General features: G+C 43.5%; 2 protein-coding genes across 2 annotated transcripts; one reads left to right on the top strand and one right to left on the bottom strand.

The window, feature by feature from the left end:
• Nucleotides 1–244: 244 nt before the first annotated feature.
• PPM1G (protein phosphatase, Mg2+/Mn2+ dependent 1G) lies at nucleotides 245–27068 on the bottom strand. The gene is made up of 10 exons (XM_012475380.2): nucleotides 26780–27068; nucleotides 5781–5850; nucleotides 5113–5198; nucleotides 4665–4797; nucleotides 3602–4017; nucleotides 2920–3057; nucleotides 2029–2263; nucleotides 1527–1656; nucleotides 1179–1281; nucleotides 245–855 (listed from the first exon to the last, which is right to left on the bottom strand). Exons 1-10 carry the CDS (start codon nucleotides 26897–26899, stop codon nucleotides 649–651), a joined length of 1638 nt encoding a protein of 545 aa, XP_012330803.1. The 5' UTR covers nucleotides 26900–27068; the 3' UTR covers nucleotides 245–648.
• LOC105733126 (small ribosomal subunit protein uS15-like) lies at nucleotides 7712–8167 on the top strand. The gene has a single exon (XM_012475381.3). It carries the CDS (start codon nucleotides 7712–7714, stop codon nucleotides 8165–8167), a length of 456 nt encoding a protein of 151 aa, XP_012330804.1.
• Nucleotides 27069–27129: the final 61 nt, after the last annotated feature.

The following is a 27129-nucleotide window of genomic DNA, read 5'->3' on the forward strand; positions in this document are numbered from 1 at the left end:
CGCCCGGCAGACCAGTCCCGACCCCTTCCTAGGGGAACTAGATCATTTCTGGCTCCAGGAGGGCGCGAGGAGCAGTCCTGACGCCCGCCAGGTCGGCCCCCCAGCAGCTCGCTCGAGGCTGGCCTACGCACGCGCGGGACACACGGGCACACGCACACACGCACACGGGGACTCTCCAGATGCTACAGATGGGGCCAAATCTAGGGCCACGGCAGCAAAAAAAAAAAGGACACGATGCGCACGATTAGGTTTTGGCCTTTAGTCTGAAAAAGTGTTGATTGAAAGTGTACAACAGAGAGCAGGTGCAAGCGGCCGAGGGCCATGGAGCCGCCAATAAAAAAGAATGTCCTTAAATAAAGTGTTCACAGAGTAAAAACCAGAACCGCCAGTCCTTCCCTCCAACACAACAGAGTACAGGCACAGAACCGGTGATGAGCCCGAGGAGCAAAGAGGAGGCTGGGGAGGATAGCAGAGGCTCCCGGCTGCTGTGTGGTGGGAGAGCCCTCTTTGGAATGGGTGGAGTGAAGCCACCCAGCTCCCCCTGCACACCTCATACCCACTGCTAAGGCTAAAGGAAAAAGACAAAACTCAGTCTCAGGTCCGGAGGGCTCAGAAAACAGTCTAGGTGGGCAGGGGTCTGGATGACTGCTAGTCCCGCTTGGCCTTCTTCTTCTTGTCACTGTTGCCATTTTCTTCAGCCCCCTCAGTAGAAAGCACCTCCTCTAGTTTCCGCTTGCCACTCTCTGGCTGGAGCTCTGCTGTGTTTCGGGGCTTGAAGCAAATGATGATGCAGGTCATGTTGTCACACCCTGTACCATCCCCAGAAGTGTCTGGTGCCAGGCACTGATCCAGCAGCTACAAAAGGGATGTGGATAGCTCAGCCGCAGGGTTTGAACACCTTTCTGGGAACCTGGGGTCCCACAAGAAGGCTGGCCTGCTAAGTCAGGGTAGTGGAAGGAGAGGAATGGGCAAGAGGTATCACAAAACAGCTCACTTGCTAGTCCATAAGTCATAAGGCTAAGTCAGGGAAATGAGAGAAGGTGGAACTTTGTAGTTAGGGTTCAGCGTCTGTCAGCAATTAATGGTACGCTCCCAGATTGCCAACTTAGCTCAGATGAAAATAGTAAACCCTAGCTGTGGAGACCAGATAACCCTCTCTTCTCCACCCTGGTACTCACCTCTTCCACAATAGATGACAATAACCGAAGCTCTCCATTTTCATCACGCTGGCTGATCTTTGATTGAATGAAGTCTACAACTTCCTGGCTGCTCATCACATTCCTGGGGTTGAGAACAACAGTCAGAATCTTCTAATCTCACCAAGGCAGAGTAGAGGAGTATCAATAGAGGTGGTGGCCCAGGCCAGTGTAAATACCTACAGACTCTCAGCTCTGCCTTAGTCTGGGTGCTTTTGACTCACCAAGAGGTCTAGGTCTGCCTAGGCTTTAATCCTAGAGATGGCCTGAGCCCTATAAGAGAAGAAATGCTGCAGAAAGGGGAATTTAGGGCATTCTGCCAGTGCTCACCAGATGCCATCACAGGCAATGACCATGAATTCGTGGTCATCAGTGAGAGTCAGCACCTTGATGTCAGGAAGGGCTGAAATCATCTGTTCCTCAGGTGGCAGGTTCTTGTTTCTCTTATAGAAGTGGTCCCCTGGAGTAAAGGAATGGTTGGTTGATGAACAGTTTGGATGCTTCCCACAGACTTGTTTGTGGCAGGTCAAACCTTGCCATTCATTTCTCTTCTTTACAAAGTTCCATAATCTAGTGGAATGGAAAACTGAGTCCTAGTTTTTCTAGTTTCAGCCCTGCCACCAGATTGCTGAACCTTAAGAGTCACTCACCAGTCTTTTTCATCATTCAACCATTACCTAAGATAGGTATAATGATACCTATACCCATCTTAGCTATTTCACAGGAACATAAGAATAGAGGTAGATATTAAAGTGCTTTGAAAGGCACAAGTGCTAGGAATATTAAAGTTTGCTACTAGCTAATCTGGGACAGAGAGTTTCTTGACCCTTACCAATGGCTCTGGAGAGGTTGAGGCCCCCGTTGACTCGTCCATCCATGGTGACCTTGCCACCAGCATTCTTGATGCGTGCTAGTTCTACTTCATCCTCTGGTTTGTGATCATAGGACATGTCTAAAGCTTTGCCAGCCTCAGATACCACACAGCGAGAGTCTCCTGCGTTGGCTACAATCAACTGCTTCCCTCTTATCAGGGCCACCACAGCTGTCGTACCACTGTCAGAGCCAGGCTTAAGAGGAAGAAAGGGAGCATCATGGGAACTTCTGAACATGAGTTCCTCACTGATGTGCTCCTGACCATTCACCTACGCTTGCTTTCACTGGGACCCCCAAGAGAGCTTTAACAAACAGGAGAAGCACAGATTTCATCTTTTTTTTTTTTTTTAGACAAAGTTTTGCTCTTATCACCCAGGCCAGAGTGCAGTGGTGCGATCTCAGCTCACTGAAACTTCCATTTCCCGGGTTCAAGTAGTTTCTCCTGCCTCAGCCTTCCGAGTAGCTGGGATTACAGGCACCTGCCACCACGCATGGCTAACTTTTGTATTTTTCATTAGAGACGGGGTTTTGCCATGTTGGCCAGGCTGGTCTTGAACTCCTGACCTCAGGTGATCCACCATTTTAGCCTCCAAAGTGCTGGGATTACAGGCATGAGCCATGGCACTGGGCAGATTTCATCTTTTTAGAGACAGCAGCACATTCTCTCTGCCTTGTTTTTAGATAATTTGACCCCAAAGGCTTACCACCTCATTTCCCTTGCAGAATAAATCCCCATGACTATGACTTCCAACCTAAAGTATCAGGGGATCCCCTGTCTCAAAATAAAAATCCGGGGTTTCACACCTGCCTTGTGGCTTTTTAAGACTCACTGCTCCCCTTCCCCACACACCTCCTCTTTGCCTTCCATCCCTGGTACCATCATCTCTTCTTCTTCATCATCATCCTCTTCAGCCTCCTCGGTGTCATCCTCATCTTCTTCATTCTCTGCCTCCTCACTGCTGTAGCCATCCTCTTCCTCACTGCATTCCTGCCGGAGGGAGGATCCCAGACTGCTGAGACTGGGATGATCCTCTCCCTTCCCCCTAGCACATACTCAGAATCAAGAGGCCCTGACTGAACACAGGTCCTCAAAACACCAAAAGATACAAGTATATGGCCATGAAAACTAGGGAGATGGAAAGGGCTAGCATGAGTATAACTGACGTCCTGAACTGAGCTTAACAGTCACTAGTAAAAAGCCCAGGACAAGGCAAGGGCTGCCAGCCAAAAGTATCTTTCAGACACGGTGGCCAGAAAATAAATTGTTCAGAGAAGAAAACTAGCCAAGATAACAACTATCTTCTTGTTCTCTCTCTAAGAGATAGACAAAAGCCAGAACTAGATCTGTTTGTCATAGTATCAACAAAGGAAGAGGTAAGAAGGCAAATGGTACCTGTAATGATGGAGCTCAATGAATTCAAGGCTAAAGCTTAGAATATAGTGGGTCTTGGGGGAGAGTTGAAAACTACAGATGGCAACCAAACAGGACCTCTCTGCTACTTTAGCATCTGCCTGCCCTCACAGGCCCTTACCTCACTGTCTTCCTCTTCCTCCTCCGCCTCATCTGACTCATCCTCACTGTCCTCAAAGAACTTGGACTTAGCAACTCGAGGCAGCTTGTCAGAGGCTGAAGAGCAGGAAGGCCCAGCCTCACCAGTGGGAATGCCAGGCTCACCAACTTGGCCTGCCTCAGTCCCACGTTCCGAGTTGGAGGAAAAGCCTGTGTAGACCTTGACTGTGGGGCCATTTTCCTGTGAAGGAGTTTCCCTAGTTGAGTCCTCAGGTCCTGCCTCCCCATTGAGGCCCTGGGACCCTGGTTCCTCGCCTGTCCCAGCTCCAGATTTGCTGTGGGGAGGACCCTTGTGACAATTCTGCCCGTAGCGTGTCAGCAGCTCTTCAATAGTCATGGTAGCCTCTTCATGCAGCAGTGCAGCCTCCTCATTGTCCACTGCAGGGAAGAGGCTAAATCAGAGCCCCCATGCCAGACGCCTCATGGGATCAGTCCCTCTCCCTACTTGACAGCCTGAGTTCTAACTTCCCCACAACCTCCCACTCCTTAGGTTCCTCTCACTTATCAAGTCTCAGAAGAATATCCCCTAGCTCCTCCTCCTCCACAGACTTCTTTTGGTTTTTGAGTTTCATCCTCTTCTTAATCAAAGCAACACTAGTTACTATATTTCCCCTCTCACATCTCATTTGTTATTGTTAAGTTGTGAAAGCCCTATTCTGGCTGAGGATCCAGGAAGCCCGAAATGGTATTATAGAATTAGGAGTTAGGCTTAATGACTGACTACTGGGGCTAATAACTGTTACAGTCTTGAGGAATAAAAAAAAAGCACAGAAATACCAGCAGGAACCAGGAAGACCCCAGAGATAATGTATATAAAATGCTTACAGCTAAGATACTACTCAACGAAGATAATTCTCTCCCTCCTTTTCATAACCACATACAATGCAGGAGAACACTATCGGTTTCTTTAAAGGACTCCCCAGGTCCCTAGAAGGCCATCCTATCTTAGAACTGATAAATAAGTAATATTAAAGAATATTTCTTAAAATATTGATATCCTCTCAAACAACGGATGCCACACTCACCATCATCTTCATCAGCGACTTTTTCTTTTTCATCTTCATCCTCAGTGGGTCGCCCTGCAATCTGTGCCAGCTCTTTAATGACTTCCTCAGTGGTCAGTTTGGCATCAATAGCCAAAAAGGCATCCTCTAAAGCCTGAATATAAGCAAAATAATCTAAGACTGGTACAAAATGAATTGCCTATATAGAATCCTGAGCACAACGATGGAAAACAAATTAAAAGACTGTGAGCCACCACACTAAGAGATACTCATCACAGATAAAAACAGTTCAGAGGCCTGGGAATAATAAGACAAGCTAAAACGCAGCTAATAAGGTCGTTTTAGACACAGAATTCTTCAAAAGTAAATAAGCAGCAGCTAGGGAACAAAAAGAAAAGAAAAGTCCAAGGGCTGGAGAACAAGGGAAAAGCCTACACAAGTGAGGAATGGACAGTGTGAGAAGACAGACCTTCTGCAGCTTGCCTTCCTTGTAGGCCTTCTGATCTTTGATGATATCAGGAAGATATTTGGCACAGTACAAGGCAACTTCCTCCCCTAGAAGGAAAGGAAGGAAGGTTACCTGGAGCACTGCTCACCACACATAGAAAGTGATACAATATTTATATGCCATACTGGAGTGAACCCCAAGGTTTTAGGAGATAAATATCTTAGCACCCCTGAACCCTATTTGAAGGACACTGTTTGGGGAAGTTCTAACCCAAAAAATTGGTTTCACCATCAGTTCTCTCAGGTATATTAATAGAGCTTGTCTTTTCTCACCTGTATATCAAAAAATTGATCTCACCATCAGTTCTCTCAGGTATATTAATATACCTTGTCTTTTCTCACCTGTATACTTAGTTCTCCAGTGGAAAAAAGATAAAGAATCAGCTCATCTGGGTACAAAAATTTTTTAAAATAAAAAAAGATAAAGAGGCTCTTTGGATTAAAACAAGGCTTGGTGAGATTATAAACCAATATAGTATCTACTGGGAAAAAGGAATGACACAATACAGAAAAACAGCACCAGGCAGGAAATGATATCGAGGGCCAGACCCTGAAAAGTAAATGAACAAGGCCCTGGGATGTCTGGAATTAGGATCCTAGAATGTTACCAATATGATCTGTTAAAGTTACCTCCATGTCCATCGTAGACAGAAAACATGGCTGTCTCACTGTCCAGCTCAGGAATACAGTTGTGAGCATCCTAGGAAAAGAACAGCATAATTGATATGTCTTGTCAAAGAATATTCTTCAGGTCATACGGATCAATGTCATACCTTAATCTTACTAACCTTTTCCTGGCTGGCCTATATGGCCTAGAAATAAGAAAAAAACATGGAATGATAAAATGAATACAGAGAAAGAAGAGGGATGCAAAGCAGAAAAGGGGAAAAAGAAAAGAAAGAGCTAGGCGTGGTGCCTTACCCCTGTAACCCCAGCACTTTGGGAGGCTGCGGTAGGTAGATCACAAGGTCAAAAGAGTGAGACCATCCTGGCCAACATGGTGAAATCCCGTCTCTACTAAAAATACAAAAATTAGCTAGGCATGGTGGCGCACGCCTGTAGTCCCAGCTACTTGGGAGGCTGAGGCAGGAGAATCGCTTGAATCCAAGAGGCGGAGGTTGCAGTGAGCTGAGATTGTGCCACTGCACTCCAGCGTGGGCAACAGAGTAAGACTCTGTCACAAAAAAAAAAAAAAAAAAGAGAGAGAGAAAAGGAAGAAAGAATCAGGTTACTATCTCTATAATAACCTCAACCTAGGAGCTATCTCAGTCCAGATGGCAGAATATTTGGCTGCTGGAAATAAACCTGACCCTTTTGGATCTGTGGAAACTATAAGAAAACCAGAATAAAAGATAGCAAAAAGACACCCAAGGGACTTACCAACCTGAAAAGTTTCTAGGAGAATCCTAAAATAGATTTAAGGGAAAGCACTAGAAATTTGTAAAGCTGTGTACCTACACTTATCCAAGAAAACAAAAACACACCATCTAAACAAAGTCTTCCCCTCTTTTCTCAATGCTTAACTCACTCAAGTTACCCTCAGACTGGGCAGAAGATGGAGATACACACACACATACACATATACACACCCCTTCCCAATAAATAATCCTATTAACTACACTGTGTTTAGTATTTTTTAACTGGGATTTACAACACTCCATATAGTCAGCCTTCCTGCCTCTTATTCCCAGGCAGAACTGAGACACCATTCAACTCTAAAGGCATAGCACACCTAAAGAGAAGTATGCAATGGCCCTGCCACACCAACATTTTGGTTGGAAGGCTGAGTTTGATCAAATTCTTCTCTAAATACAAAAATTAGTTGGGTGTGGTAGCAGACATCTGTAATCCCCGGGGGTGGTCGGGGCTAAGGCAGGAGAATCGCTTGAACCCAGAAGGCAGAGGCTACAGCCAGCCGAGATCACGCCATTGCACTCCAGCCTGGGGAACAAGAGCAAAACTATGTCTCAAAAAATAAAAATAAAAAATAAAATTCTGCCCCTTGAAACTAATGTTGCAGACTAAGCCAAAGCTAAAGCAAGACTATCAGACACAAGTAAAAGTGTGCTATGGTTTAATCTGCCCAATCTTGAAAAAGAATCCAAGCCTCTTTCAGGTACTCTCTACAGACTAAAAGGATATATAATCAACTATTTACTTTGGCTAATTATTCTTGCATGAGTTAATTTCAATCATAGTCCTCCTTGCTCTTTCAGACATTAGCATTTTAAAATTTCTAATTATATTAATGGTGAGAAAATTGGAGTGCAGTGTTTCTTCTGTTGTCCCTGAAATTAGACGATGCCTCAGTTATACAAGTCTAGAAAACAAGACTTGTATTTCTCTCTCTTCCAACTACTGTACTACCAGCCACACTAGCCTCCCTTTCCTCTAGGTGAGGGCTTATCTTCCTGGGCTTTCCTCTTTTCTCACCATGTCAGCACCTTCACAGTTGCATGTATGACTGTCAATTGCCTCAGCATCCTCTATCAGTGGTTCTCAAACTTGAATGTGTATAAGAATTAATCTGTTTCTCCTTTCGCTGCCTGACCGCTGCCATCATGGGTCGCATGCATACTCCCGGGAAAGGCCTGTCCCAGTCAGCTTTGCCCTATCGCCGCAGTGTCCCCACGTGGCTGAAGTTGACATCTGACGATGTGAAGGAGCAGATTTACAAACTGGCCAAGAAGGGCCTGACTCCTTCACAAATCGGTGTGATCCTGAGAGATTTACATAGTGTTGCACAAGTATGTTTTGTGACAGGCAATAAAATCTTAAGAATTCTTAAGTCTAAGGGACTTGCTCCTGATCTCCCTGAAGATCTCTACCATTTAATTAAGAAAGCAGTCGCTGTTCAAAAGCATCTTGAGAGGAACAGAAAGGATAAGGATGCTAAATTCCGTCTGATTCTGAAAGAGAGCAGGATTCATCGTTTGGCTCGGTATTATAAGACTAAGCGAGTCCTCCCTCTCTACTGGAAGTATGAATCATCTACAGCCTCTGCCCTGGTCACATAAATTTGTCTGTGTGCTCAAGCAATAAACATGATTGCTTAACTTAAAAAAAAAAAAAAAGAATTAATCTGTTTCATTCATTCACTTATCAAATATTTAAGTACCCATTATGTGACAGGATGTGTTCGGGGTGCCTGGGATGTACTGAAAAAACTAAAGCACTTCATAAATAAAAAACTTGCATGTCATTGGGAGATATACACTATCAATAGAAAGTGCTATTGGGGGAGGAAAAAAACAGAACAAAGTTAGAACTGGGTTAGATTCAGAAAAGTAGTGGTAGAATTGAAGTGGCATGGAATACAGTATAGGTATAGGCATGTTAACCTCTTAAGAACCTGTATCTCAGTAGTCACTACCTAAGTCATGCTGTGAGTGTCTATTTTCAGCAAAAACAACTATGCCACTGTAATGTTGCTTTAATCCTGTTGATTTTGTAGTTTGGTTTGCTGGCATGAAATTTATGTCCAGTTCTATGTTTGTACACGTTTAAATAACATTAAAGTCATTTTACTGAGTACCAGAGTTCTACAAGTATTGCTTTCCTTAACAAAAACAAGCAAAAAACCATGGAAGATCAAGATATTTTGTGCAATAAAGAAAGCAAAGAGCAAAATGATGTAAATGGCTGCTTTTTGTGTAAGAAAGGGAAGCATAGGAATAAATTTGTCTTTTCATACTTTTTTTTTGTTTTTAAAGAGACGGGGTTTCACCATGTTAGCCAGGATGGTCTTGATCTCCTGACCTCATGATCTGCCTGCCTCGGCCTCCTGAAGCGCTAATATTACAGGTGTGAGCCACCATGTCCGGCCCCTTAAAAACTTATTTTATGGAAATAATTAGACAAAAATGCTCATACAGCATTATTTATTTATTGAGGTAGAATCTCGCTCTGTTGCCCAGGCTGGAGTGCAGTGGCACAATCTCGGCTCACTGTAACCTCCACTTCCCAGGTTCAAACAATTCTCCTGCCTCAGCCTCTCCAATAGCTGGGATTACAGGAGCACACCACCATGCCCAGCTAAATTTTTGTTTTCATTTTTCCAGTACAGACAGGGTTTCACCCTGTTGGCTAGGCTGTATACAGCATTATTTATAATAAAAAAGTTGTAACCATATAAATTTCCAGGAATAGATTACAAATGGTATGTATCTCCACTGGAATACATGGCTGTTAAAAGCAAATATAGGCCGGGCGCGGTTGCTCACGCCTGTAATCCAAGCACTTTGGAGGCCAAGGCGGGCGGATCACCTGAGGTCGGGAGTTCAAGACCAGCCTGACCAACATGGTGAAACCCCGTTTTATTTATTTATTTTTTTATTATTATTATTTTTTTTTGCAGACGGAGTTTCGCTCTTGTTACCCAGGCTGGAGTGCAATGGCACGATCTCGGCTCACCGCAACCTCCGCCTCCTGGGTTCAGGCAATTCTCCTGCCTCAGCCTCCTGAGTAGCTGGGATTACAGGCACATGCCACCATGCCCAGCTAATTTTTTGTATTTTTAGTAGAGACAGGTTTCACCATGTTAACCAGGATGGTCTCGATCTCTTGACCTCGTGATCCACCCGCCTCGGCCTCCCAAAGTGCTGGGATTACAGGCGTGAGCCACCGCGCCCGGCGAAACCCCGTTTTAAAAATAAAAGATAAAAAAAAATAATTTTTTTTTTTTTTTTTTTTTTTTGAGACGGAGTTTCGCTCGTTACCCAGGCTGGAGTGCAATGGTGCGATCTCGGCTCACCGCAACCTCCGCCTCCTGGGTTCAGGCAATTCTCCTGCCTCAGCCTCCTGAGTAGCTGGGATTACAGGCACGCACCACCATGCCCAGCTAATTTTTTGTATTTTTAGTAGAGACGGGGTTTCACCATGTTGACCAGGATGGTCTCGATCTCTTGACCTCGTGATCCACCCGCCTCGGCCTCCCAAAGTGCTGGGATTACAGGCTTGAGCCACTGCGCCCGGCCAATAAAATTTTTTTAAAAAAAGCAAATATATGTTAATCTGGAAATGAGTTCACAAAATCTTAAGTGGTTAAAAGCAAAAACTTAAAAAAGTATCTAGATTTATATGTCAGAGTCTGGAAGATCACACAGCAAAAAACCACAGAGGGTGAGATTTGGATAATAATTATTTTCTACTTTTCAACATTCATTTTTTAATTTTCATACAATAAACCACATTGTTCCATTCTGAATAAGGACAACAAACACACCTAAGAACTGGCCTCAAGTTGCCATTCTACCATATGCTGCATGATCTCTGGTCAGCTACCTTATGGTGTGCCTTAATTTTATCCTCTGTGATGTGGAATAGTATCTACCACACCCACATCATCACAGAACTGTTAATGATGCAAAACAAGTAAAAGCCCTATGTAAGCTGGAATTTGCTACATAAATATACATATACGCATACATACATATGTATAAATATATGTATATTCTGCTCTGAAATTTAGCACCCATTTCACATTTTTCTTTTCTATTCTTTTTCTCAAAGAGGACCGCCCACAATATTCATCTTAACACCTTGAGGTCTCAGTTCCAAGAACTATTCCACAATTACCCTCTCCTTCACTTCCTGGTGAGGCTTGGGATCTTTATTACGATTTGGTACTGCTTCAGTTTCTCTAAACACTTTAATTTCCCCCCTTTACATTTTTGCTCATAACCTTTACCTATAAATTTGCTTCTCTCTATCCCTTACTGAGACAGAGCCAAGTATTGTGCAGACTTCATTTCCCCTAGCCATTATGTAGGATTAAACAAGACAAACCATGTCAGTTCTCTTTTTTTTTCCTTCTTTTTCAATGTTTATTTTAGAATTAGCGTACATGTGTAAGTTTGTTACAAAGGTATACTGTGTGATGCTGAGGTTTGGGGTATGACTGAACCCATTACCCAGGTAGTGGGTATAGTATCAAAAAGGTAGTTTTTCAGCTGTTCCTCACCACCCCCACCCCATGCCACCACCTCTGGCAGACCCCAGTGTCTACTTTTCCCATCTTTTTTTTTTTTTTTTTAATGAGACAGAGTCTTGCTCTGTAGCCCAGGTTGGAGTGCAGTGGCGTGATCTCGGCTCACTGCAACCTTCTGCTTCCTAGGTCCCAGTTCAAGCAATTCTCTTGCCTCGGCCTCTCAAGTAGCTGGGATTACAGGCACACGTCACCATGCCCAGCTAATTTTTTGTATTTTTAGTAGAGATGGTGTTTCACCCTGTTGGCCAGGCTGGTCTTGAACTCCTTACCTCGTGATCCACCCACCTCAGCCTCCCAAAGTGCTGGGATTACAAGTGTGTACCACTGTGTCCAGCCTATTATTTCCATCTTTATATCCACGTGTACTTGATGTTCAGCTCCCACTTACAAGTGAGAACATGCAGTATTTGGTTTTCTGTTTCTGTGTTAGTTCGCTTAGGATAAAACCCTCCAGCTACATTCATGTTGTTGCAAAGACATGATTTCATTCTTTTTTATGGGTGCATAGCATTCCATAGTAGCTATGTATCATACTTTGTTTTCTTTATCCAGTTCACCACTGATGGGCACCTAGGTTGATTCAATGTATTTAGTATTGTGAATAGTGCCGCAATGAACATATAGGTAGGTACATATGTTCTTTTGGAAGAATCATTTATTTTCCTTTGGGTGTATCAAATTGCTGGGTCTAATGGTAGTTGAACTCTTAGTTCTTTGAGAAATCTCCAAACTGACAGTGCCTAGACTAAATTAATTTATATTCCCACCAACAGTGTACAAGTGTCCGCTTTTCTTTGCAGCCTCACCAACATCCCTTATTTTTTGACTTTTTAACAAAAGCTGTTCTGACTAGTGTGAAAGGGTATCGCTTTGTGGTTCCGATCTGCATTTGTCTGATTAGAGACGAGCATTTTTTCCTGTCTGTGGGCCATGTGTATGTCTTTTGAGAAGTGTCAGTTCATGTCCTTTGCCCACTTTTTAATGGGGTTATCTGCTTTTTGCTTATTACGTTCCTTATAGATTTTGGATATAAGACCTTTGTTGGATGCATAGTTTGTGAATATTTTCTCCCATTCTATAGGTTGTCTGTTTGCCTGTCCCTTAATAGTTTCTCTTGCTGCATGCCACTTTTCTTGAAAGATCTCTTGGCTTCTGTGTAGTTCTATACCTCCAACTGCCTGTTTCTACAGGATATTCTTTCTTTCTATACCTCAACCATAACATATGTAAACAGGAAATGAGCAGTCTGCAAAAAAAAATCAGAGCTTCCCCTACAGGTCTTATTTTTGTAAATTAAATCTTAACTCTCCCAGGCAACACTTGATACCAGAGTCATCTTTAACTTCCTGGCTGTCTTCCACCATCCATCACTGAGTCCTGCTGCTTTTTTTTTTTTTTTTTTTTTTTTTTTTGGTAGCTTTCATCGTGTTGTTGTTCCTGAATTACCTTTTTTTTTTTTTTAGGAGAGAGAGAGAGCACACACACGAGAGACAGACTCTCCCTCTGTCACCCAGGCTGGAGTACAGTAGCATGATCTTAGCTCACTACAACCTCCACCACCCAGGTTCAAGTGATTTGCGTGCCTCAGCCTCCCAAGTAGCTGGGATTACAGGTGCACGCCACCACATCTGGCTAATTTTTGTATTTTTAGTAGAGATGGGGTTTCACCATGCTGCCCAGGCTGGTCTCAAACTCCTGACCTCAGGTGATCCTCCCGCCTCAGCCTCCCAAAGTGCTGGGATTATAGGCATAAGCCACCACACCCGGCCCACAGTAAACTTTAATAAAAACAAATAAACTTTTCCTTTCTGGAGTAGTAATTTTTAACAAATGATTACTGTATCATCTTACCATATGCTTTCATCTTCAGGAAACACACTATAATGACTTCAAACTGTTTCTTGGTTCATAAGCGATAGCTCAGAGGCATATTAATTATTTTCCCTGAATTTCACTACCTGGCCTAGTGCCCACATAGGCTAAATCATTTCTGATCATTCATATGCTTAAGATCTTCTTGCAATTGAACTGATATTTCATTTTCCAGGAGTTTGACATAATTTGGGAGGTTTTTCCTGCACATAATAGCCACCCATTTCCAATTAAACATTCATAAAAGTACAAACCACCGGACCACCTCATACCCATTAGGACAGGAACTATTTAAATTAAAAAAAAAAAAAAAAAAAAGGCCAGGTGTGGTGGCTCACACCTGTAATCCCAGCACTTTGGGAGGCCAAGGTGGGCGATCACAAGGTCAGGAGTTTCAACCAGCCTGGCCAGCATAGTGAAACCCCATCTCAACAAAAAAATATAAAAACTAGCCAGGCATGGTGACATGGGCCTGGAGTCCCAGCCACTAGGGAGGCTGAGGCAGGAGAATTGCTTAAACCCTGGAGTTGGAGGCTATGGTGAGCCAAGATCGCACCACTGCACTCTAGCCTGGGCAACAGAGCAAGACTCCATCTCAAAAAATATAATAATAGGCCGGGCGCGGTGGCTCAAGCCTGTAATCCCAGCACTTTGGGAGGCCGAGGCGGGTGGATCACGAGGTCAAGAGATCGAGACCATCCTGGTCAACATGGTGAAACCCCGTTTCTACTAAAAATACAAAAAATTAGCTGGGCATGGTGGCGCATGTCTGTAATCCCAGCTACTCAGGAGGCTGAGGCAGGAGAATTGCCTGAACCCAGGAGGCGGAGGTAGCGGTGAGCCGAGATCGCGCCATTGCACTCCAGCCTGGGTAACAAGAGCGAGACTCCGTCTCAAAAAAAAAAAAAAAAAAAAAAAAATATAATAATAAGGCAATCACAAAAAGACAAATACTGTATGACTCTACTTACAGTATGAAGTATCTAAAATAATCAAATTCATAGAGACTGAAAGTAGAATGCTGTTTGCCATAAGCTGGGGGTAAGAGAATGGGGAGTTATTTAATGGGTATAGAGTTTCAGTTTGGTAGGATGAAGAGTTCTGGAAATTGGATGTACAACAATGTGAATGTATTATATACTACTCAACTGTACATTAAAAAATGATTAAGGCTGGGCATGGTGGTTCATGCCTGGAATCCCAGCACTTTGGAAGGCCGAGGCGGGTAGATCACTTGAGGTCAGGAGTTAGACACCAGCCTGATCAACATGGTGAAACCCTGTGTCTACTAAAATATAAAAATTAGCTGGGCGTGGTGGCGCATACCTGTTATCCCAGCTACTCGGGAGGCTGAGGCAGGAGAATCTCTTGAGCCCAAGAGGTGGAGGTTGCAGTGAGCCACGATCGCGCCACTGAACTCCATCATAGGTGACAGAGCAAGACTCTGTCTCAAAAACAAAAAAAGGAAAAAAAAGAATTAAGATGGTAATTTTTATGTTTTGTATATTTTATCACAACGAAAATTTTTAAAGAAAAAAAACCCAAAAACTTTCCACAAAGAAGAGCCCAGGCTCAGATGCCTTTATTGGTGAATTCTACCAAATATTTAAGGAAAAATTAATACCAATGATTCACAAACTCTTCAATCACATAGAAAAGAAGGCAATACTTCCCAATTCATTCTATGAGACCAGTATTATCCTGATTCCAAAATCAGACAATGACATCACAAGAAACTACAGACCAGTATCTCTTATGAATATAGACACAAGATCCTCAACAAAATAGTAGCAAACTAAATCCAGCACCTCATATAAATATAAGGAAAATACATAATAATCAAATGAAATTTATACACCAAAAAAATGCAAGGTTGGTTTAACATTCAAAAAAATCACTTAAAGCAATATAGTATCGGTAGACTAAAGAACAAAACCATATGATCAACTCAATAGATATTATAAAAGGCACTTGAAAAAATCCAGTGTTCATTCAGGATAAAAAGACTCAATGCCAGACTGGGCAACATAAACATAGTAAGACCCTGTCTCTATTAAAAATTTTTTTTTAATTAGCCCAGTATGGTGGTGCATGCCTGTAATCCCAGCTACTAAGAAGGCAGAGGCAAGTGGATCTCTTGAACTTAGGAGTTCAAGGCTGCCGTGAGCTATGATCAAGCCACTGCTCTACAGCCTGAGTGACAGAGCAAGACTGTCTCTAAAAAATAATATAAGATAGACTGGACAAACTAGGAATAAAAGGGAACTTCCTAAACCTGACAGAGTATATCTATGAAAAACTCAGTCAATATCATACTTAACGTGAAAGACGGAAAGCTTTCCCTCGAAGAACAAAACAAAGAATGTCTCCTTTTGCTACTGCTGTTCAATATTGCACTGGAAGTTCTAACCAGGGCAATTAGGAAAAAGAAATGTCATTTAGATTGGAAAGGATGAAGTAAACTATCTCTATTTACAGACAACATGATCTTTTATATAGAAAATCTCAAGGAATCCACTAAAATCCACTATTAGAACTGATAAGTTCAGCAAGGTTACAGGACACAAAGTAAATAAACAAAACTCAACTGTGTATCCACTAGCAATGTACGATGTAAGAATGAAATTAAGGACACTATTCCGCTGGGCGCAGTGGCTCACGCCTGTAATCCCAGCACTTTGGGAGGCCGAGGCAGGCGGATCACAAGGTCAAGAGTTCGAGACCAGCCTGACCAATACGTTGAAACCCCATCTCTACTAAAAATACAAAATTTAGTGTGGTGGTGGGCACCTATAGTCCTGGTTACTCACGAGGCTAAGGCAGGAGAATCACTTAATCCCGGGAGGAGGAGGCTGCAGTGAGCTAAGATCGTACCACTGCACTCCAGCCTGGGCGACGGAGCGAGACTCCATCTCAAAACAAAACAAAACAAAAACACAATTCCATTAAGTATCCCCCAAAATAAAATACTTAGGAATAAATTTGACAAAAGAAACACAAAACGTAAACTCTGAAAATGTCAAAATATTGCTGAAAGAAATTAAAGGCCTAAATCAATGGGAAAATGGTCCATGTTTGTGAATCTGGACACTTAATACTGTTTTTTTGTTTTTTGTTTTTTGTTTTTTTGAGTCTCACACTGTTGCCAGGCTGGAGTATAATGGTGCGATCTTGGCTCACTGCAACCCAAGTTCAAGCAATTCTCCTGCCTCAGCCTTACAAGCAGCTGGGATTACAGGTGCCCACCACCACGCCTGGTGAATTTTTTGTATTTGTAGCAGAGACGGTGTTTCACTATTTTGGCTAGGCTGGTCTCAAACTCCTGATCTCGTGATCTGCCTGCCTCAGCCTCCCAAAGTGCTGAGATTACAGGCATGAGCTACCGCACCTGGCCCTTACTGTTAAGAGAGTAATATTCCCCAATTGATCTACAGATTCTGCATAATCCCTATCAAAACCCAGGTGCTTTTTGTGCCCAAAGTGACAAATTAATCCTGAAGTTCATATGAAAAAGAACAAATTTGAAAGACTCACACTTCAAAACTTACTAAGAAGCTACAGTAACCAAGATAGTGTATTACTGGCATAGAGACATATAGACCAATGGAAGGGACTTGAGAATCTAGAAATAAACCCTCACATTTATGGTCAATTTATCTCTGACAATGATGCCAAGATAATTCAGTAGGGGAAAAGAATAGTGGTTTAAACGAATGGTGCTGCGACAACTTGATATTCACACACAAAAGAATGAAGTTGGATCATTCCCTCACATCATTCACAAAAATTCACTCAAAATAAATCACAGACTTAAATATAACAGCTAAAACTATAAAACTCTTAGAAGAAAACCTAGGAGTAAACTGTTGTGACTTTGGGTTAGGCAAAGCTCCTTAACAAAAAAAGACAAGAAAAAAAGACAAATTGGATTTTATCAAAAGTAAAAGCTTTTGTTTCAAAAGACACCACCAAGAAAGCAAAAAGGTGCAGTGGCTCATGCCTATAATCCCAGCACTTTGGGATGCCGAGGCGGGCAGATCACCTGAGGTCAGTAGTTTCAGACCAGCCTGGTCAACGTGGTAAAACCTGGTCTCTACTGAAAATACAAAAATTAGCTGGGTGTGGTGACACACACCTGTGTACTAGCTACTTGGGAGGCTGAGGCAGGAGGACTGCTTGAACCCAGGAGGTGGATGTTGCAGTGAGCCAAGATCACGCCACTGCATTCCAGTCTGGGTGGTCAGAGCAAGACTGTCCCCCGACCAAACAAAAAAAAAAGGAAAAAGCCCACAAAATCAGAGAAAATATTTGCAAATCATTATCTAACAAATTTGTATCCAAAATACATAAAGAACTCTTACATATCAAAAGACAAAAAGACAATCCAATTAAAAATGGACAAAGGCTTTGAATAAATCTCTCTCCAAAGATATACAAATGGCCAATAAGCACATAAAAGATGTTCAAAAAGTTCTGGCATGGTGGCTCTAGCCTCTAATCCCAGAACTTTGGGAGGCCGAGGCGGGCAGATCCTGTGAAGTCAGGAACTGAAGATCAGCCTGAACAACATGTGACACCCCGTCTCTGCTAAAAATACCACAAGTTAGCTGGGTGTGGTGGCGTGCACCTGTAATCCCAGCTGCTCCGGAGGCTGAAGCAGGAGAATCACTTGAATCTGGACAGAGTAAGACTCCGTCTCAAAAAAAAGTTCAAAAATTATTAGCCATTTAGCCATCAGAGAAATACCTATCAAAACTACAATGAGATACCTTCACACCCACTACTGACTATTATAAAAAAGGTAGATAAGTGTAGTGAAGATGTGAAGGAACTAGCATCCTCATATATTGCTGGCAGGAATGTAAAATGGTACAGCCACCTTGGAAAAGAGTTTAGCAGTTTCTCAAAATGTTAAACATGTAGTTACCATATGATACAGCAATTCCATTCTTTGGTATATAACCAACAGATATGAAGACAATATTTCCACAAAAAAATCTGTACCTAGTATCACTATTTATAATAGCAAAAAAATGTGGAAATCCAAAATGTCTATCAACTAATGAATGGATAACAAAATGTGATATATCCATACCATGGAATACTATTCAACCATAAAAAAGAATGAAATACTGATTGATTCTTGATAGAACATTGATAACCCTTAGAGGCTGACATGGTCAGATCACGAGGTCAGGAGTTCGAGACCAGCCTGGCCAATATGGTGAAACCCAGTCTCTACTAAAAATACAAAAAAATTAGCCGGGCATGGTGGGGACACCTGTAATCCCAGCTGCTCAGGAGGCTGAGACAGGAGAATTGTTTGAATCCAGGAGGCGGAGGTTGCAGTGAGCCAAAGATAGCGCCACTGCACTCCAGCCTGGGAGACAGAGCAAGACTCCGACTCAAAAAAAAAAAAAAAAAGCTTGGCTGGGCACGGTGGCACATGCCTGTAATCCCAGCACTTTGGGAGGCTGAGGTGGGTGGATTGCCTGAGCTCAGGAGTTTGACCACCCTGGGCAACATGGTGAAACCTCATCTCTACTAAAATACAAAAAAAAAAAAAAAAAAATAGCCGGGCTGGGTGGTGGGCGCCAGGTGTCATGGTGAATGCCTGTAATCCCAGCTACTTGGGAGGCTGAGGCAGGAGAATCACTTGAACCCAGAAAGTGGAGGTTGCAATGAGCTGAGATCGCACCACTGCACTCCAGCCTGGGTGAAAGAGGGAGACCCTGTCTCCAAAAAAATCTCCAAAAAAAAAAAATTCATGCTTAGGCACAACTATGATATATCAACTGAAAATACCAGGCCAGGCCAGGTGTGATGGCTTATGCCTGCAATCCCAGGACTTTGGGAGGCTGAGGTAAAAAGATTCTTTGAGGCCAGGGGTTCAAGACCAGCCTGGGCAACATAGTGAGACCCTGTCTCTATGAAAACAGATAACAATAATTAAAACTGACCTCCTGGGGATAAGAAAAAGAGGTAACTAGGAGATAAGAGAAAATTCAAGAATTGTTAAGTCATTAATTTGGGATAGAGTACTGGGGGTCTTTTGCTTTCCTTCCATCAGCTAAGTGAGGAAAGGTTCCAACAGAAACAACTGTAGCAAATGAGAGTGCCTAAAACTAGCATCTCTTTCCTGGTTACATAGTCAACAAACCTGGTGATCTGCCTGAGCTCTATGTCTATCTGAAAAGGAGGAGAGACCTGAAAAACAGTGCCCACTGGAGCCTGAACCATCTTGCTGGTATCCATCCAAAGGAGTCCAGCAGTATGAGGTCAAGGATACACAGCAGTTGGTAAAAGCCAAAGAAAAGTCTAAAAACCAAAAGTGGAGATCAAATCCCTCTAGGCCAGATCTGGCTACTGCTGGAAACAAAGAGATGGTGAGTGATAACTGGATATGAGACTGGAGTTTTAAAGAGAATTCTGATTCTCTTTAGCTCTGTAAAATAAAACCTGCCAAGGCAAGGATCTAGAAAGAAGCAAAAGAAGTCTGGGTTTTACAGGGATTCATGTGCAGAAACAAATAAATTTTTAAAAAAAAAGAAGCAGCCTGGGTCGGCAAAATACTTACTCTTTTTTTTTTGAGATGGAGTCTCGCTCTGTCGCCCAGGCTGGAGTGCAGTGGCATGATCTCGGCTCAAGGCAACCTCCGCCTCCCGGGTTCAGGTGATTCTTCTGCCTCAGCCTCCAAAATAGCTGGGACTACAGTTGCACACCACTATGCCTGGCTAATTTTTTTGTATTTTTAGTAGAGATGGGGTTTCACCATATTGACCAGGCTGGTCTCAAACTCCTGACCTTGTGAGCCACCAGCCTTGGCCTCCCAAAGTGCTGGAATTACAGGCGTGAGCCACCATGCCCAGCCAAAATACTTAATTCTTAAATCTACTGCAACAACGTATGTGTGATTAAAAAAAAAAAACAACTTATAGGCAAAGCTGAGGGTAGAGGGAATAATCAGGAGCCGACAGACTACAAAGTAAATTTCAAAAATACATGCTTAGTAAAAGCATCCAGATTTGAAAGGTAGTGTATTTAGAATTCCATTTATAAAATGTTCAGAATAGGCAAATTCACAAAGGTCATGTAAATTCGTGGGTACCAGGGATTAGTGGAAAGGAGATAGGGAGTAACTGGTAAGGAGTACAGGGTTTCTAAAACTGATTGTGGTGACAGCTGTACAACTCTGTTTGACCATACCACAAAACAGCCAGGCGAAGAGGCTCATGCCTGTAATCCTAGCACTTTGGGAGGCTGAGGCAGGCATATCACTTGAGGCCAGGAGTTCCAGACCAGCGTGGCCAACATGGTAAAACCCTGTCTCTAATAAAAATAAAAAAATTAGCTGGGTGTGGTGGTGTGTCCCTGTAGTTCCAGCTACTCACAAGGCTGAGGGAGGACAATCGCTTGAACTTGGGAGGCAGAGGTTGCAGTGAGCTGAGATTGCATCATACCTATACCCCAGCCTGGGTAACAGAGTAAGATCCTGTCTTAAAAAAAAAAAAAAGAAAGAAAAAGAAAAAAAAGAATATACTAAAAACCACTGAATTATACCTTCAAAATGAGTGAATTATACCATAAACTCACTGAATTATATTCTTAAAATGAGTTCATATAGCAGACAGTATATGAACTATATCTCAATAAAGCTGATTAAAAAGAAACCTATAAAAAACAAATAAAATAAAAAGGAACCTGTATATATATTTTCAAATACTAAATATGATTAAAAGGTATTGTTTTTCTGCTGGCATTTGGGTCAAAAAGGAAAAAAAGTTTATATACTTCATCTCTGAACTAGCTCTATAAAGAAACAAAAAACAACTACATTGAAATCATACTCTGTTTACAAGATGTCATTAAACATCTTTAAGTTCAGTTCTAAAGAGTTGTGTTTCCAGATAGTAAAATGTCAAGAACTACTGATCAGACCTGTCTAAATTTCTATGCTCAAATTTAAGCCCTTAGCTCTCAAAGTTCAATTCCAAGACTGATAACCCAATAGAAGATTAGAGGTAGGGAAATAGTAGTAACAACTGCTAAGGAATCAGACAATAGAACTTTGTGTAAAATATCCTTGAAATCTAGAGGAAGGGCTGGGCGCAGTGGCTCACGCCTGTAATCCCAGCACTTTGGGAGGCCGAGGTGGGCGGATCACGAGGTCAAGAGATTGACACCATCCTGGCCAACATGGTGAAACCCCGTCTCTACTAAAAAATACAAAAATTAGCTGGGCGTGGTGGCGCACGCCTGTAGTCCTAGCTACTCGGTAGGCTGAGGCAAGAGAATTGCTTGAACCCAGGAGGTGGAGGTTGCAGTGAGCTGAGATCATGCCACTGCACTCCAGCCTGGCACCTGAGCAAGATTCTGTCTCAAAAAAAAAAAAAAACTTGAGGAGTAAGTTCTGATTGTATTTTCCAGTTGCTTGAGAACTTATAAAGGAATGGTATAAAATATAAAATAATTTCTGGACCAGGAACAGTGGCTCATACCTGTAAGCACTTTGGGAGGCCAAGGCAAGAGAATCACTTGAGCCCATTAGTTCAAGACCAGCCTAAGCAACACAGCAAGACCCTATCTCTACTAAAATAAAAAATAAGCTGGGCATGGTGGCATGTGCCTGTAGTCCTAGTTACTAGGGAGGCTGAGGCAGGATTGCTTGAACTGAACCCAGGAGGTTGAGACGGCAAGTGAGTTATGATTGTGCCACTGTACTCCAGCCTGAGAAACAGAGGGAGACCCAGACCCTAAAAAAATTAAATAAATAAACATAAATAAAAGTCATCGGCCAGGCCCAGTGGCTCACGCCTATAATCCTGGCTACCCGAAAGGCTGAGGCAGGAGAATCACTCAAACCCAGGAGGCAGAGGTTGCAGTGAACCGAGATCGCGTCATTGCATTCCAGCTTGGGCAACAAGAGCAAAACCCAAAAAAAAAAAAGAAAAAGAAAAAAGTAATCAGCCTAGGCAACATTGCAAGGCCCCACCTCTACAAAAACCTTAAAAAAAATTGGCACATGCCTATAGTAGGCTGAGGCTGGAAGCCCCCTTGAGCCCAGGGGGCTGAGTGAGCTTTGTGGTGAGCTATGATCGAGCCACTGTAAAGGTAGATAGTGTAGTGAGGATGTGAAGTAACTGGCATGAGAAACCCTGTACTCCTTACCACTCAACCATGGGTAAGAGACCTGTTCTCAAAATAAATAAATAAATAATTTTAAAAATAAAAAGGCTGGACACAGTGGCTCATGCCTGTAATCTCAGCACTTTGGGAGACCGAGGTGGGTGAATCCCCTGAGGTCAGGAGTTTGAGACCAGTCTGGCCAACATGGTAAAACCCTGTCTCTACTAGTAATACAAAACTTAGCCGGGTATGGTGGTGCATGCCTGTAATCCCAGCTACTCAGGAGGGTGAGGTAGGAGAATTACTTGAACCCAGGAGGCAGAGGTTGCAGTTAGCTGACATGGTGCCACTGTACTCTAGCCTGGGCAAGAGAGTGAGACTTCATCTCAAAAAAAAAAAAAAAAAAAAAATTATACTGTAGCTATTGACATTGCCGTTAATAAAAGGAAAATATGATTTATAGAACAAAAAAATCCTAACTCTCCATAGAAAGCAGTTCTGTCGATTCCAGAGAACCTCACAACCAAATGTTAAATGTTACTCTTGTACATTTAAGACTACATAAACTGAATCTATTTTGAGATCTGACTTCTCATTTAGCCACCAAAAACTCAAGAGGCTTACCTTATTTATTTCTCAGGCATCCGTCCACAACCTACCACTTAATCCCAAAGCACATACCTCAGCCACTTTTTTCACGGAGAAAGGAGGAGGGAGGGGAACATCAACTGTGGTGGGTTTTTTCCTTTTTTTTTTTTTGAGACAGAGTCTCACTCTGACACCCAGGCTAGAGTGCAGTGGCAGGATCTCGGCTCACTGGCCTTCCTGTTGCAGCAATTCTCCAGCCTCAGCCTCCCGAGCAGCTGAGATTACGGGCGTGTGCCACCACACGTGGCTAATTTTTGTTATTTTTAGTAGAGACAGGATTTCACCATGCTGGCTAGGCTGGTCTCAAACTCCTGACCTCAAGTGATCCGCCCTCCTCGGCCTCCCAAAGTGCTAGGATTATAGGCATGAGCCACCTTGCCTGGCCTAACTGTGATATTTTGATTACCTCTTCTCAAAACACCCTGGTCACATAGCAAGAGAAGCTGGAGACAGGCAGGAAGTCAAAATGCCAGCTATTGATGGCTGCCATCTTTGTCTCAAGAGAAGTGGTCAAACAGTCCTCTGTATGGCTGAACCTATGCATCAGTAGGGATTTCAGCAACCTTTTTAAGATGTAGTAGTATGGTAATTTTACCTCGAATGAATCATTAGGACCAAGCAAATAGAGTAAATAAACTTTATTAATTGTTGGATTAAGTCCTAATGCTTCAGAGGAATGGGAGTACTTTATATTCTCTGGAAAGATAAGATTCAGTGAAGAGGCTAGAACTCATAGCTATTTTCTTGCAATAGCAAAGAAACTATGCTACACTTCGAGGAGAAAGAAAGCCAGAAGGAAAAGTATCAATGAAGCAGAATAGGATCCCAAACAATACTCTTCCAGAGGATTTGATTAGTCATATTTAACTATTCAAACAAGGGCAACTTCAGAAACAGCACATTAGGAAGATTTTAATCCCCTAAGCAGTTATCTCTCAGAGGAAGATTTGGATGTAAGGAATAGTCTAGTAAGATCTCTATACACTAAACCATCCCTGACAAAAAATCATTTTCTAATTACCAGAGGAGAAACCAAAAATAAAGGGAAATGCCCTACAGAGAAGCAGTAAATAGAATGGAATCACTGGGCAAACCAACATAAACAGAGTAGCCAAGCAACTCAATCCATAAAGAAAACTAGAAAGAAGGGTACCAAAGAAATGAAAAACCACAGCAGAAAAGTGAAAAATACCAAATGAGAAACCTGGAAAAAACATTGTACTTTGAGAGGGGATATTCACCTCAAATCTCACAACATTAACAGAAAATGGCACAGAAATGGAACTTCTAGACTACCTAACTACTTTACATAAAGACTTTCCTTCTGAAACTATATCCATGTTTATTTATTTATTCATTTGAGACACAGTCTTGCTCTGTCGCCCAGGCTGGAGTGGGCGCTATCTTGGTTCACCGTAACCTCCGCCTCCCGGGTTCAAGGGATTCTCCTGCTTCAGCCTCCCAAGTAGCTAAGATTATAGGCACGCACCACCACATCGGCTAATTTTCTTTTTTTTTTGAGATGGAGTTTCGCTCTTGTGGCCCAGACTGGAGTGCAATAATCTGATCTTGGCTCACTGCAACCTCTGCCTCCTGGGTTCAAGCGATTCTCCTGCCTCAGCCTCCCAAGTAGCTGGGATTACAGACATGCGCCACTACACCAGGCTAATGTATTTTTAGTAGAGACAAGGTTTCTCCATGTTGGTCAAGGTGGTCTTGAACTCCCGACCTCAGGTGATCCGCCCACCTCAGCCTCCCAAGTACTGGGATTACAGGCATGAGCCACCGAGCCTGGCCCTAATTTTTTGTATTTTTAGTAGAGACGGGATTTTGTCTTTTTGCCCAGGCTGGACTAGAACTCCTGAGCTCAGGCAATCTGCCCACCTCGGCCTCCCAAAGTGCTAGGATTACAGGCATGAGCCACTGCGTTCAACCCATTCATTTACTTTTTGAGACAGTGTCTTGTTCTGTTGCCCAGACTGAAGTGCAGTGGGGAGATCTTGGCTCAATGTGGCCTCCGCCTCTCGGGCTCAAAGTGATTCACCTATCTCAGCCTCCCAAGTAACTGGGACTATAGGTGGGTGCCACCAGGCCCAGCTAATTTTTTTCTATTTTTTGTAGAGACGGCGTTTTGCCATGTCGTCAGGGCTGGTCTCCAACTCCTGAGCTCAGGTGATCCACCCGCCTCAGCCTTCCAAAGTGCTCGGGATTACAGGCGTGAGCCTCACCAGGCCTGTTATTTCTAATAGACAATTACATTTACCAAATAGTTGTACTGTGTACGGTAGTGAAATATGAATGCTATGCTTCAGTTTGACATAGATGATTAATGATGTCTAGTGTCTTCAATGATTTGATCCTACAGATTCTTTCCACCAAGACAGTGTCCTAACATTTCTGGGTCTCAATTTCTTAGCTATAAAATGTGGGAGCCAATGGCCATGAGTGGTGGCTCACACCTGCATCCGAGCACTTTGGGAGGCCGAGGCGGGTGGATCACAAGGTCAGGAGTTCAAGACCCGCCTGACCAACATGGTGAAACTCCGTCTCTACTAAAAAAATACAAAAATTAGCCAGGCATGGTGATGCACACCAGTAATCCCAGCTACTCAGGAGGCTGAGGCAGGAGAATCGCCTAAACCCGGGAGGCTGAGGTTGCAGCGAGCTGAGATCTTGCCACTGCACTCCAGCCTGGGCAACAGAGCGAGACTCAGCCTCAAAAATAAATAAGTAAAAATTTTAAAATGTGGGAGCCAAAGCAGATGAGATGAACTACAGGATCCACTCCAATCTTGAAATTTTATGCCTAATTATAAAATCGTCAGTAAGGTCAGTTATGAGCATAAAATGTGAATCAGAAAACAAAACATTTAAGTTCATACTGTTATTCCAGAGCTAACCACAGGGATGAGCAAAGGATTTGAAACAATTCCCAAAGGAGACAGTATTTGGCTGTCACCTGAAGCCCACCTGGTAGGTGAATAAACCCTTAATCCCAGAGTATTTCCCTGGCCCCTTTGCCTACACTTCAGAATACTCTTCACAAAGACACGGTTAACCTAAGTCTTCCTCCCTTTCCTCCCTGTACTTTTCCCTGTTCTCTTTGGTAGTTTCACATCAATTTTTCCCTAATACTACTACTTCCCCCCACCCCAGATTTTTCATTTTCCCCTTTTATCCAGAGTAAAATCTTCTAGAAAAGTTATTTGTAGGTTGGGACGAAAAAAATGGATGAAATGACTTAAAATCAAAGAAACTATACTACAACAATTACAGGCAAACGACAATTACTGGTTAAGTTCTAGAGAAATCCTAAGAGAGAAAGAAAACCAAGAATAATAAAAAGGAAATTCTAGGGACTGACATAGTTCAAGTTTTCCAAAGTTGGTAAAAGGCCCTGAAAAGAGTGCAAATGAGTGACAACTCCTGGAGGTTGGGTCCAGCCTCTGAAATTAGCATGCAAGAGCCCAAGGCCAGGCAACCAGGTGTTTAGAATGTGAAACAGACTCTGCCCGGGCTTCCTTTCACTGTCAAACTCCCGGCCAAAAGAGGCTTCCCGCATCACACATTTTAAAAATTAAAATTAAAAAAGTTATTCACATCTAATTCACCTCTCCCTTGAAAGACAAATGAATAAATAGTCCCTCTTTCCGTCTTTACTCCCACACTAAACCTCACACCGTTGATGAGCCTGGAGGGCTGGGTTGGCACGAGAGGATGGCGCCAAAGCTCGGGGAGAGGGCGGTCAGTGGGCGGAAGGTGCCTCTCCCCACATGGCCGAACCCTCGCCGCCACTGGCCACCGCACACGGTGCCCAAGCATCAGCAGCTCCCTCTCGGCCCCGACCCCGCTATCTCTGTCGCCCCGCAAACGGCCGCTGCGGCCGCAGGCTCCCGATTGGGACCCTTCCCAGGGGAGGACCCCATCCCCCGCTCCCTATCTCCGTCAGATTCCCGCCCTGCAGTGGCCAGCCTATGAGCCCCTGCCTCCTTACCTCCATGGAGACGCGCCAGCCTTGCATGGCGGAGAAGCCGTAGGGGAGCGGCAGGCGCGGGGCGCCGACCCCGTCCCCGGAGCACTTCACCGTGTTGGGCTGAGAGAGGTAGGCACCCATGGCGGCGGCTGGCCGGCGGCCTCAGGGGGAGGAAAGCTGGGCGCGACCCGTGCCGGAGCCGAAGCCCCGGGGGCGCGCGCGCGGCAGGAGGAGGCCCGGCGGCGCGACCGACGCAAGGTGCCAGTGAAAGGCGCGAGGCCGGCCAGGAGGCGGTAACGGGACGGGAGCAGAGAGAGAGAGAGAGAGAGAGAGAGACACAGAGAGAGAGAGAGCGGAAACGGAAACGGCGC

This window comes from Aotus nancymaae, unplaced genomic scaffold, assembly GCF_030222135.1.
Source record: "Aotus nancymaae isolate 86718 unplaced genomic scaffold, 86718_ANA_hifiasm-v0.15.2.pri h1tg000057l, whole genome shotgun sequence".
NCBI lineage: Eukaryota > Metazoa > Chordata > Mammalia > Primates > Aotidae > Aotus > Aotus nancymaae.

What these genes read in the sequence shown, in the direction of transcription:
- PPM1G (XM_012475380.2), bottom strand. Translation starts at nt 26,899, where the DNA reads ATGGGTGCCTACCTCTCTCAGCCCAACACGGTGAAGTGCTCCGGGGAC. An exon ending in TGTCTACGATGGACATGGAG is followed by an intron (nt 5,199 to 5,780) that starts GTAACTTTAACA and finishes CTTTCCTTCTAG; the next exon opens with GGGAGGAAGTTGCCTTGTAC. An exon ending in CAACCTCTCCAGAGCCATTG is followed by an intron (nt 1,657 to 2,028) that starts GTAAGGGTCAAG and finishes CCTTTACTCCAG; the next exon opens with GGGACCACTTCTATAAGAGA.
- LOC105733126 (XM_012475381.3), top strand. Translation starts at nt 7,712, where the DNA reads ATGGGTCGCATGCATACTCCCGGGAAAGGCCTGTCCCAGTCAGCTTTG.